Below are 11,588 nucleotides of genomic sequence, written 5' to 3' on the forward strand. Positions count from 1 at the left end.
ATTGAGGAAGGGAACATCATATGATGTGACACTAATAATGGTAATTAAACTGAATTGTCAGAGCACTCAGGATTTCTAGTGATATCTTCCTGAGAGGAAATCAAATATTTCTCTCTCAGTGTATTATTAGGTATTATAGTTAATACACATATTTTTAAAAGAAATTAGCTCATCCTTCCCACAGGTTCTTCTTCTAAACTCTAAATTTATTTTCAGTTTTACTCTTTATTATGCATATCGCTCATGAGGCTAATGAAACAAGATGCCATAGGAGTTGAAGTCTGTTCATATAAAACAATTTCTGTAGCACAAGAGGTACTGAGGTGAGGTACAGAGGTACTCTGGTGAAATAAGGGGTTGCATATTAAAAAAAATCAGAAAAGAACAATAAAATAGCTTCAGGAGATCAAATTCTGCTAGATCTTTGATTTATAAACTTCGGCAAGCTTCTAATCCTTTGGAGTTTTTATTCCCTTATCTCTGGAAAGGTCTATAAGACAATGTTTATCTTTCTCACAGGGATGTTTGAACATTAAATGGAAGTGGTATATCTGATACCTCTCGTGTCCTCCATTATATCCTCATTCTCTCGCTCGGATCCAGGCACAGATATGGTGAACAATTTCATGCAGACTTCAACCCTCTTTGCCCAGACAGTTCCTCCCCTGCCGAACACAGCACATCTTTCGTTCTTGACCTGGGCTTCTCTGAGGTTACAGCCAGGAAAACAAATGGAGCTCACGGTGAATCCTTCTTTTCACAATGAATAAAGTTCTAGGAAGTTAACACACATCTGGGACAATCTCGAACCAATGGTAGAGATGGGAGCTATTGAATAAATGCTTCCACCTATCGATCAGATCCCGGCGTAGACAATTCCAAGAGTCATTCTATACATTTCTAAAAAGCCCCAGGAAGATTGGGTCCCCACTGCCCACTGTAATAACAACTAAAAATATGTCCCTTAATGAGATTTTCCTCTCTGATTCTTTCACCTTCCATGATCTCCCAAACCTGCTCCCTGGGATCTTGTGCCAAGTAAACCACCTGCACCCAGGTTTCTGACTTCAGCTTATTTTGGGGAGACAGAGATTGAAGTTAAGCCTCATAAACATAAATGCTTGTTCAACATTGCTTGGGTGTGTTTCTCTTTGCCTGATTCAGGTTGAACCTTGGAGAAGCATTAGGAGGTTATCCACACTTCCTTAACCCAGTTACTACCCATCTAAGATCACTGTGAATCTTACACATGTTTATAGGCAAGGCTCGGGAACACTTCACCTGTGGCAGGCAGAGACCCTGGCACTTATGCTAACCAACAGAGAGCATACATAGCACCTGACCTGGGAGCTCATTTTTTTTTTTTTTTCTGCTGAAAATCCACACTCAGATTCTAGACTTTGAGGTATGTGTCTGATGATGTGTAGCCTCACCTTATAAATTACATCGTATTCTTGTTGTCTGCATTTCTAGTTTATGCACCAATTTCTTTGTGTTCCTTTATCAGCAAAAACGCATGTCCTTTATTCTTAGGCAAATGTCACTGACAGTGAGACATGTACAATATAGACCTCCAGGAAATGACTACCCCCAACAGGAAACATATCCAATGTCAACAGAAATGTGCTCAAATCTATCATGTGGTAAGTTCACAAACTTGGTTTCAGAGTCATATTGATACTCATCTAAATCTCCCAAATCCATAAAATACAAACAACTACAAGCAAATAATAATAATAAAAAGAAAATGAACAATATATTTGAGTGCCGGATTACATACATTTATTAGATTAAAATTTTCATTTTCAATTGCATTTCAATGAAGCATGTATTCAATCACTAGTACAGAATTTAGAACTTAATTTGAGAATACGCATTAAGTTCAGAGTCAGCCAGAAGTCCATGATGCAAGAAACTGATGATTTAGGAATAAAAGATTAGTAGTAATTGGTGGAAATGAAAATGATGGCTGTGCCAAGTAGAGACTTTGACATCAATCCTCAGAAGCATCTGGACCCTCAACAAGTTGACGTATAGAAGCCAGATTCACAGGTTGGCCTGTAACAGGATTGACAGCTCCTCGAGGTAAAGTAGGTAGGGCGGCAGAATCTGGATCCATAGGCCAGCAGAGGGAAGCAATGGACTCTATAACCCAGGGGTCTGAAGCCCTGGGATCCATAGCCCAGTGAGTAGCAGCTTCTGGACCCAAAGCCCACAGACCCAGGGTAAGCAGTCCAGCAGGGGCTGCAGAACGTGGAGGTCCTCGGGAGGGAGCAGGACGTCTGGCAGGGGCTGGACACCATGCAGGACGTCCGGCAGCTGGTGGGCTCACAGCAGGTCTCCTGACAGCCACTGTAGAGGGAGGAGCCCAGCTGGCAGGTGCTGGGAGAGCAGAGGTCAGTGCGGTAGACCAGGTTGCTGGGGTAGGAAGAGCCACAGGAGAAGCTTGGGTAGCGCAGGTAGCCCCCAAGGGAGCGGGAGGAGAAGTTTCCAGAGCAGCAGCTGTAGGACATGTTGAAGGGAGATGTGAGTTCACCTGAGTTACGGTGAGAAGGCTCTGAGGTTGAATGTCACCTCCTAGACTGGGGCATTTATATACCCTCAGCAGCAGGTGTGGTGGCCTACATGGTCATCCTTTACGTATTTGTGAGTCTTCATTTACATATGTGTAACTCGGAAATCTCTGTAATTGCAGTTGGATAGTCTCCCACATCTTGTATTTATGGGTGCTATAATTTTGGTGTTACAGCCAAAGCCAATGAACTGCTCCTAGGTCAGAAATATCGTGACTGTATGACATTAATGATCATCCCATCATGATGAGGAAAGCACCAGAGCCAGGAGAGATTTTCCTCGGGCTTGTGCTTCCTGCATCTGCTTCTTGTGTATCAACATCTGGTTTTGTTGATGGATACCTTCCTCCTAAGAGTGGGGAATGAGACACATCAATTTTTTTTTTCTGGTGCATGGATTGGGGGCACAGTTTCTACCTAGATGGAGCCTTCCTTGAAAGATTCCCCCTTGTCACCATTCATTCCCATGCTCCAAAATTACTTGGTGGTGATTTGTTATGCCAACAATGGAGAGAGATGCACCAAGCACTAGTTACCCACTGCGTCTCTTGTCCAATGAAGAGAGACAAAAGACGTAAAACAAAGACCGAGAGAGATGACCGGACATTGATGGGCACCTTGCCACATACCTAAAGATGGGGTGACAACAAAAGGGCGCGGTTGAAACAACCCCGGGGAGGATCAATCTAAGTCCCTCTCCGGGCAGTCAAGAAAAACACACCACTATGGTGAGGGCAGGGAACAGCGGAAAGAGAACCATATAAGCTTAGGGAGTTTAGCCTTTTTTCTAGCGCATTCTTAAATGATGATCTGTTACACCCTGATGTCTTTATACTCAAAAACTTTCAACAGTAGTGTACCTTATGAATTTTGATGTGCTATCCTTTTTTATCATCTTCATTTATAAATATCTAGGTCTTCTACCATCTCAGAATGTCTTAGCTTTTTACGGCACAGGGTTTGAATGTTATTTTGGTAGTTGCACAGCCAGGTACCTCCCTACGTTTTCTTGCCTAAATGTTTCTTTTCAGTCCCTTTTCCTCAGGGTACATGAATATCTCTCTCTTTCTCTCTGTCTCTGTCTCTGTCCCTCTCTGTCTCCAACTCAATCTGTGCCCCCGCCACTTTCCACTCTTGTTTTTTCTGTGTTAAGTTTGATTATCTCCTTTTTCTTTCTTGTTTTGTTCTTTTTTGCCATTGTCGAACTAGAAATTGAAAGTGTTTTTTAAGTTTGATAATCTATCGTATTCTTAGAGTATAACCAACTGCTTTCTAAGTTCCATGTTAAAATAATGTCAGTTAAAAAATAAATAAATAAAATGAAACCAGTGAAATAATATTTTAGACCCGGGAGAATGTAGTATCATGGTTGATGTCAATATTTTCTTATTTTACTTTCTAATAAAACTCTAATACACTCACAACGGTAATGATAACAACTATCGAATTTTCTCAATAATTTGTACCCATTTTAAAAGTAGCATCATCTAGACCTTCTAGAAGGAAGAGGACTGAGTAGAGAAGTAAATGACCTCAATTCAAACCGCTACTTGGTGAGTCCTTGATTTTCCGTCCTTCAAAATTGGAATTTCTCCTTGCTCTGTGCGTCAGCAAATGGGCAAAGTATCCTATTGATACAGTACTGTGGGTACTATTACTTCCCAATTTTTTCTCCTTTTAAACAAAACTCTTTAAAATTATCTTAGTGTTGGTCAAAGAGTACAAGGTTTTAGTTATGTGGGATGAATACATTCTGAGGATCTAATGTACAACATGGTACCTGTAGTTACTAATAATACAAATACCATGTTAATATAGTTAAAATTTGCTAAGAAAGATATTCTCAAGTGTTTTAACCACATGCACAAAAATTGTAACCATGTGGAATGGCAAAAAATCAAAAATTGTTTGATTTCGATAATCATTCACAAGGTAGACTTATATCTAAATATCACATCATACACCTTAAATACATATAGCTTATTTGTCTCGTGTACTTCAATAAAGCTGGAAAAAAGCAAAATAATCTTGAAGATAAAACTTGTGGGTTAAAAGGGAGCATAGATGTATTAGGCAAATTGCAAAAGTTAATGAATTTGTCTTCAGTTACTCTTGGTTCCTTGTTCAAGTATCCTTCTTAACAAGAGGTATTCTTCTCATCCTTTTGCCTCTAAATCTCTAAATCTTCATCCACATTAAGTTAATATAATTTTCAAAAAGATTTGTCAATTCCCCAACCTTGGGCTAATTCCTTAACCTTGGACCCAGAGATTATATTGTTTGTTTTATATAGCATAGACTTCCACATTTTTTTGAACTGATTTATTTATCAGCAATTAAAAATTGTGATACTTCACATAAAATTTATCACTCGGGGCTGTACCTGTAGTGGCTTCTGATCTTTTGATAGCAGAGTCCCATCATGAAACTCTGAATAAAATGGATTTCGTATTTGAGGCATGTTTCCAACAGAATCTCATCCGTAGTTGAGAGTTACAACGTTTGGCACCGACTTGCTGTTCTTCAAGTGACCAGTCACTAACATGCTAGGGATGCTTCTTTTACTAATTTTTTAGGTTAGAAGTTCAATAAGCAAAAACCCATACTTCTTAATTAAAGATTCTCTCGACTCACTATGTATTATCAATTATAGCCATAAAATGTATGGTTATTTTCCAAGATAGTTTAGAAGCATTTGAATTCTGCATTCTTGAAAGTATGTTCATTAGACAAAGATGTCATGGCTGCTTTTCTTATATGTGTTACATGCAGTTATCAAGCACATTTCTGTCTGTAATATATGCTTGGTATTTCTCCCTAGGGATCATTTAATTTAAATTTTATACAGCGGAGCAACATTGAAGATTTCTCAATAAGCATATCAGTGAGGTATCCAAGTATGTGTTTTTTTTTCTTTTTCTATAAATTATCCAGAAGCAATGGCTGAGAACATGGATTCAAATGCAAGTTGTTCCTCTGGGAGTCGATCTGGTAATTACCTGCAGGGAGTGCGAAGTGTGGTAGACAATGGAAGGAAAGCAATGCAGGCGAGTTACCAAGCCAGGACGACTGGAATTCAATCTTAGTGGAGAATTCCCTGCACAGGGCTCACCAAGCCCTTATGGAGTGAAACAAATCCTCGGGTAGAGTTTTGTAGCTACCCCAGTAATCAGTACACTTTGGAGCGTACAGATGATTACCCAGGGGAGGTAGGCAGGATACGACAGCTTTGGTTAGGGATGGGGTGTCACTAGATACAATAAATATGAAAAGGTCTGGGAAAATAAAATGGGATGAGAAAAGCAGGCAGGGATGAAGGGACATGGTCAATTTAGGCCATATTGCAACGCAGGGTAAAGTGTGTGTACGTGGTACGGAAATTGCAGACAGAGTTGGAAAGAAAGGCTGGACGCTCACAATGGTAGCATTTGAATCTCCTGGATTTGGTAGGTGTCGTCTACTACCATTGAAACTACTATAACACGACTTTTAAGTGGTCACCTTCACTGTAGCAACTCACTTATTTGAATCATTCCTATGTATCGTTAAAATAAAATTTTTCAAAATTACATATAATTAGCAAGTTAATGTTGCTTAAAATATTGAAACTTTTCTCTCAATGAGAATAGAAAATACCTAAGTATGCCAGAGTCCCAGAGGTACTATATGGGCCAGAACTAAGTCAAAAGAAATGAACCTACATCTGGAGTTGCCATTCGCTTAAAGTTGTATGTTGATTTTGAAAGTACTGACTGAGAGGCTAAGAGAATTCCATAAACTCACTGGGCTTAAGAAATAATATTGGAATTCAGGATCTACCAGAGTTGAGGTCATGGCAAATATCCCAGACCTTGGAGAGCCAATTCCTAGAAGTAAAATTGAATTGTTAATAAACAGCTTTTTCATACGGACTGAAGCCCAGGTATGAACTATCTCAACCACTGATTGGATTAAAACGACCCAGGGTGCTGTGACCTTATCCTAGAAGCCTGCCTGAAGCATAAGTCAATTCTTTCTGGAAGAGGGTACATCATTCTGGGATGTGTGTGTGTGTGTGTGTGTGTGTGTGTGTGTGTGTTTCACAAATATATATCTATTAACCTCTCAAAATATTGTGGGAATATGAGAAGAAAAGACAAACAAAAGAGAACACCAGAAAACACAATCTGAAATACATGGTCTACATTTCAAAATCAGACATTAAAATAATTACGTGAAGAAGAATTTAACAATAGGAAATAGGAAGGTATTATTAAGGAATGATTATGTTTAAAGAAGTAAAGGTAAGATTGAGAATTTTGGCAGAAAACTAAAAGCCACACAACAGAACCTCATTGAAATATTGGAAATTTACAATATATCTGATTTATAAAACTTAACTGATATGTTTTATCAGGAGAGGGAACAAAGCGGAACAGAAAATGAATGAATTGGGAGATGGGGTAGAAAGAAATTCCCAAGCTAAAGCATAAAGTCATAAAAAGAATGAAAACAGAGAAAAGAGTCTAAGAGGCATATGTAACATAGGTTAATAGTGTACTTTGCTCATAACTGGAATCAGAGACATCCCATGTGTCCCAGGACCTAGTTTCTCTAATATCTCTGCTGTATCATAGCACAATGGGGCCCTTAGTCAACTAAGCCTCCTGCAGTTGAGGATCTGAGAAGGAAATTCTCAGGGCTGATACACGTATGGATGAGAATCTATTAGGACTACAGGCTTCATATCAGATATATGGAATCTAAAACCCAATTATTTTCTTCCCTCATTTAAATATTGCTTAGTTCTTTGATTCTCCTCCTAAAGGCCCCCACTGATCTCCACTTGCAATTCTGTTTTGGTACTGTCCCTCACTGTAGCCATGTCTCCAAATAAATGTCCAGGCTTCTCTCTGTGCCTTTAACAGTCAATGATTGGCTGGCATCTTTTCCCCCTTCCATTGGATCTGAGACATATTGTGTAAGAGAATGTGGATATAGATGGACAATAATTTTGGAAAATGAGAAAACATGGTGACAAGTAAGGTCAGTATTTACTATGTTCCTATTAAAGCCAAAACTATGCCTCTGATCAATTGACAAAGAAGGAAAATAGTTATATTTTATTCCCTACCATTTGAGAAAAGTATGTGCCCATTATTGCTGGAAACAAAATACCTGAAGATTCTGATTCTGACAAGAGGAAAGGAAAGGCTTTCCTGGCTTAGATGGGATGATCATTAATGTCAAATGGTCACGGTATTTCTGACATAGGAGCAGTTCATTGGCTTTGGCTGTAACACCAAAATTATAGGACCCATAAATACAAGATGTGGGAGACTATCCAGCTGCAATTACAGAGATTTCTGAGTTACACATATGTAAATGAAGACGCACAAATACGTAAAGGATGACCATGTAGGCCACCACACCTGCTGCTGAGGGTATATAAATGCCCCAGTCTAGGAGGTGACATTCAACCTCAGAGCCTTCTCACCGTAACTCAGGTGAACTCACATCTCCCTTCAACATGTCCTACAGCTGCTGCTCTGGAAACTTCTCCTCCCGCTCCCTTGGGGGCTACCTGCGCTACCCAAGCTTCTCCTGTGGCTCTTCCTACCCCAGCAACCTGGTCTACCGCACTGACCTCTGCTCTCCCAGCACCTGCCAGCTGGGCTCCTCCCTCTACAGCGGCTGTCAGGAGACCTGCTGTGAGCCCACCAGCTGCCGGACGTCCTGCGTGGTGTCCAGCCCCTGCCAGACGTCCTGCTCCCTCCCGAGGACCTCCACGTTCTGCAGCCCCTGCTGGACTGCTTACCCTGGGTCTGTGGGCTTTGGGTCCAGAAGCTGCTACTCACTGGGCTATGGATCCCAGGGCTTCAGACCTCTGGGTTATAGAGTCTGTGGTTTCCCTTCCCTGAGCTATGGATCCAGTTTCTGTCGCCAATCTATTTTCCTTTGAGAAGTTTCCATCCATCTTGTAATGCGCACTCTGTAGATCTGGCTTCTACTGATTAGTGTGTCAAAGAGCCAAATCCATTTGAAACAGGCAGATTCTGTGATGAGATTATCTATTGTCTTAATTTTCTCCATTTGAAAGCATCTAATATTCCCTGATTGCCACCAACTTTACCTTGCCTGCTCTCAAACACCGGCTGATAGAAGAACCCTGTCAGACTACAAGATTAATTAGTAATTCAAATTGCATGTTGATAGAATTTATGGTTTTGCATTTCTCTCAAAAATAGAAGAAAAGTCAAATGATTTTATTTTAATAAACTCTTTTTTCTGCTGTCTAAATCTGCTGTCAATGTTGTTATTTATTAGTGATGTGTCAAGTAGGAATTGTGTTATCATTACTGCTGGTAATGGCCGTTGGAAATCTCAGATTTTAAAGGCTGTGAGCTAATTTTGGTTGGGCTTGGGTATTTTCTCCTGTTGAAGCAGGACTTCCTTGGATGCCAACAGTTTCTAGGTACAGCCTTTTTCTCAATGATATCTCAAGAGATTTGAATGTCTTGTTCAGACAATAAATATAGACCATGCATAAAAAGACATCATAGAGACATTATGCATCAGAGAAATTTGAAGAATGTGCGAACAAAATTTAGATTTACATGATGAAGCTGTGCATGCAGGTTATTCAAATGAAAGACTAGGGTGTGGGTGTAAAATTTCAGAAAAGAGCACCTATGAGCTTTAGCTAATCACAGTGAAGGTATGTCACATATTTTTTTTAATTGACTAAATCCCTGTACTCCAATTACTGTTTTCAATCTGCTCAAATTATCTCCATTTGTATAAGAACAACTTAGATGGGAACAAACCTAGCTGGGAAGGAACTAGGCTCAGCAGGTGTGAACTTGCACCTGGGTTCTTTGCCAACATACACAGTGAATCTAACTCTATACATGAAACCTTTATTATCATTGAAAATGATTGTTTCCGCTGCATATTGAAATGAAATGAGATATTCTTTATTTGTACCAGATTCTCTCCTACATCCAAGTGTTATAAATGTAAGGTGCTAACATGTAACATAGATACTAACTATATAGTAGATAACACAGACAGCATAACATACTACCATAGACAGCACGATAGCAACCAGAGACATTATATTCACACAGAACAAGCAATGTTTAAATATTTTTTTGCCTATTTTTATTTGATATGGTCTTCAAACATGTCGAAATTAGGAAATGGATTGCAGGGTACTCGAAGCTTGGAAAACACCCAGTCTGCTAAGTTGATCTCAGTATATCTCACCATGCTCTATTTACTTCCTCCTTTCCTACCTACAGAATAAAATCTGAATGTAAAAGGAGCTGTCGGGTTCATCACATTCAACCTACTTCCTCTATAGAGGAGGAAACTGAGAGAAGAGCCAGATAGAATTTTACTAGATGACACAGAAGATTATTGTAGAGTTATTAGAATTGCTTTATTCCATGCATTCTCTCAGATCCTGTCTTCCCTTATATGCTCCTTCTCTTCCTCATCTTCTCCCCTCCTCCCCCATCATGTTTAGGAAATAGTCATGACACTTACATGGCTAGAGGAACACATAAAGGCATAATGAAAGAAGATTTGGGGGAAAAATTCATCGTCCGTCGCATTATAAAATTTAAAATCAGCAAACTCCTCTGTAAACGGTCCTGCTCGTGAATTTTAACGATCCAAGTTGTTATCATGCCCATAATCTTCAACCAAGAGAAAGAATCCAATTTTTACCCCAAAACATAAGCAAGGGCATAGCAGTCATGGGGAGCAGCCAAAACTTTTTTGGCCAAGCTGTGGCCAAATGTCTCCTCTGTTAATGGCTCCAGATTTTAGATGTAGTGGTGGAAATTTTTCTGGTTTTCAGAAATATACTAGTGTCTTAGTTTTTCTGTTATCGCCAAAGAAAACTACATCAAATTCGTGGAATAAACAATACTCATTTATTATCTTATAGTCCCATAGGTGAGAAGTCCGGTACAATCTCACTGGGCTAAAATCACTATGCTGTCAGAGCTGCATTCCTTTCCAGAGGCTCTAAGGGAATATCTACTTTCTTGCCGTTTTCAGTTTCTGGTGCCCAGATGCATTCCTTAGCCCATTTTCTCCTTCCTCCGTCTTCAGATACAGCAATGAGGGTCAAGTCGATCTTACTCTGCCTCACTCCGACCTACTCTTCTGCCTCTCTCTTCCATTTTTCAGGATGCTTAAGATTATGTCATGCCTATCTGGCAATGTCCCTATTTTAAGGTCAACTGATTAGCAACTTTAATTCCATCTGCTACCTTACTAACCTTTTCCACATAAAGTAACATATTCACAAATTCCAAGATTTAGAATATGGGTGTATTTGAGGAACTGTTATTCTATCTACGAACATTAATAAACAAGCAAATTTATATATTTAAAAAAAAACCCTTGGGGCGACTGGGTGGCTCAGTCGGTTGCGTGACCGACTTCAGCTCAGGTCACGATCTCACGGTTTGTGGGTTCGAGTCCCGCTTCGGACTCTGTGCTGACAGCTCGGAGCCTGGAGCCTGCTTCGGATTCTGTGTCTCCCTCTGTCTCTGCCCCTCCTAGCTTGTGCTCTGTGTCTCTCTCTCTCAAAAATAAATAAACACTTAAAAAAAACCTCAAAGACTGATTGACTGTGAATAGATAGCAATATTATGAAGTGCTCAAAAAGAGCAAAATTCAACGGTGAGGATAGCAAACTTGCAACACCACAATTACACTTGAAGTTATAACAATATCCCATTTCACACTGATAGCCAAGGTAAGAAACCTGTAATATTCTACAAGAAACATAACTCCTGAGTTGATGTCTTGCCACGACCATTCAGGAAACTACCCCCTTCTCTATACCATGTCTCTGGCACATACTAAATTTCCCAGAGCACAGACTTTCTTCTTTCTATACTTCCGTAGAGTATAGTGAATCGTGATCTTCCAGTTTTCACCAAGTTAATCCTACTGCACATAATGGACAGAGACCAGCTGGCACTTATCTGGCTTCCTCCTGCTGCGTCCTTTGAC

The 11,588-nt window shown here is 39.8% G+C and overlaps 2 protein-coding genes across 2 annotated transcripts; one reads left to right on the forward strand and one right to left on the reverse strand.

Annotated features, from left to right (window-relative positions):
* Positions 1–2,018: 2,018 nt before the first annotated feature.
* LOC122198517 (keratin-associated protein 13-1-like) lies at positions 2,019–2,564 on the reverse strand. Its single transcript, XM_042903185.1, has one exon. It carries the CDS (start codon positions 2,511–2,513, stop codon positions 2,019–2,021), a length of 495 nt encoding a protein of 164 aa, XP_042759119.1. The 5' UTR covers positions 2,514–2,564.
* A 5,503-nt stretch (positions 2,565–8,067) lies between these two features.
* On the forward strand, positions 8,068–8,514 carry LOC122198502 (keratin-associated protein 13-1-like). Its single transcript, XM_042903167.1, has one exon. It carries the CDS (start codon positions 8,083–8,085, stop codon positions 8,512–8,514), a length of 432 nt encoding a protein of 143 aa, XP_042759101.1. The 5' UTR covers positions 8,068–8,082.
* Positions 8,515–11,588: the final 3,074 nt, after the last annotated feature.

The sequence above is a fragment of the Panthera leo genome, chromosome C2, assembly GCF_018350215.1.
Source record: "Panthera leo isolate Ple1 chromosome C2, P.leo_Ple1_pat1.1, whole genome shotgun sequence".
In the NCBI taxonomy this organism is placed as follows: domain Eukaryota; kingdom Metazoa; phylum Chordata; class Mammalia; order Carnivora; family Felidae; genus Panthera; species Panthera leo.

What these genes read in the sequence shown, in the direction of transcription:
- LOC122198517 (XM_042903185.1), bottom strand. Translation starts at nt 2,513, where the DNA reads ATGTCCTACAGCTGCTGCTCTGGAAACTTCTCCTCCCGCTCCCTTGGG.
- LOC122198502 (XM_042903167.1), top strand. Translation starts at nt 8,083, where the DNA reads ATGTCCTACAGCTGCTGCTCTGGAAACTTCTCCTCCCGCTCCCTTGGG.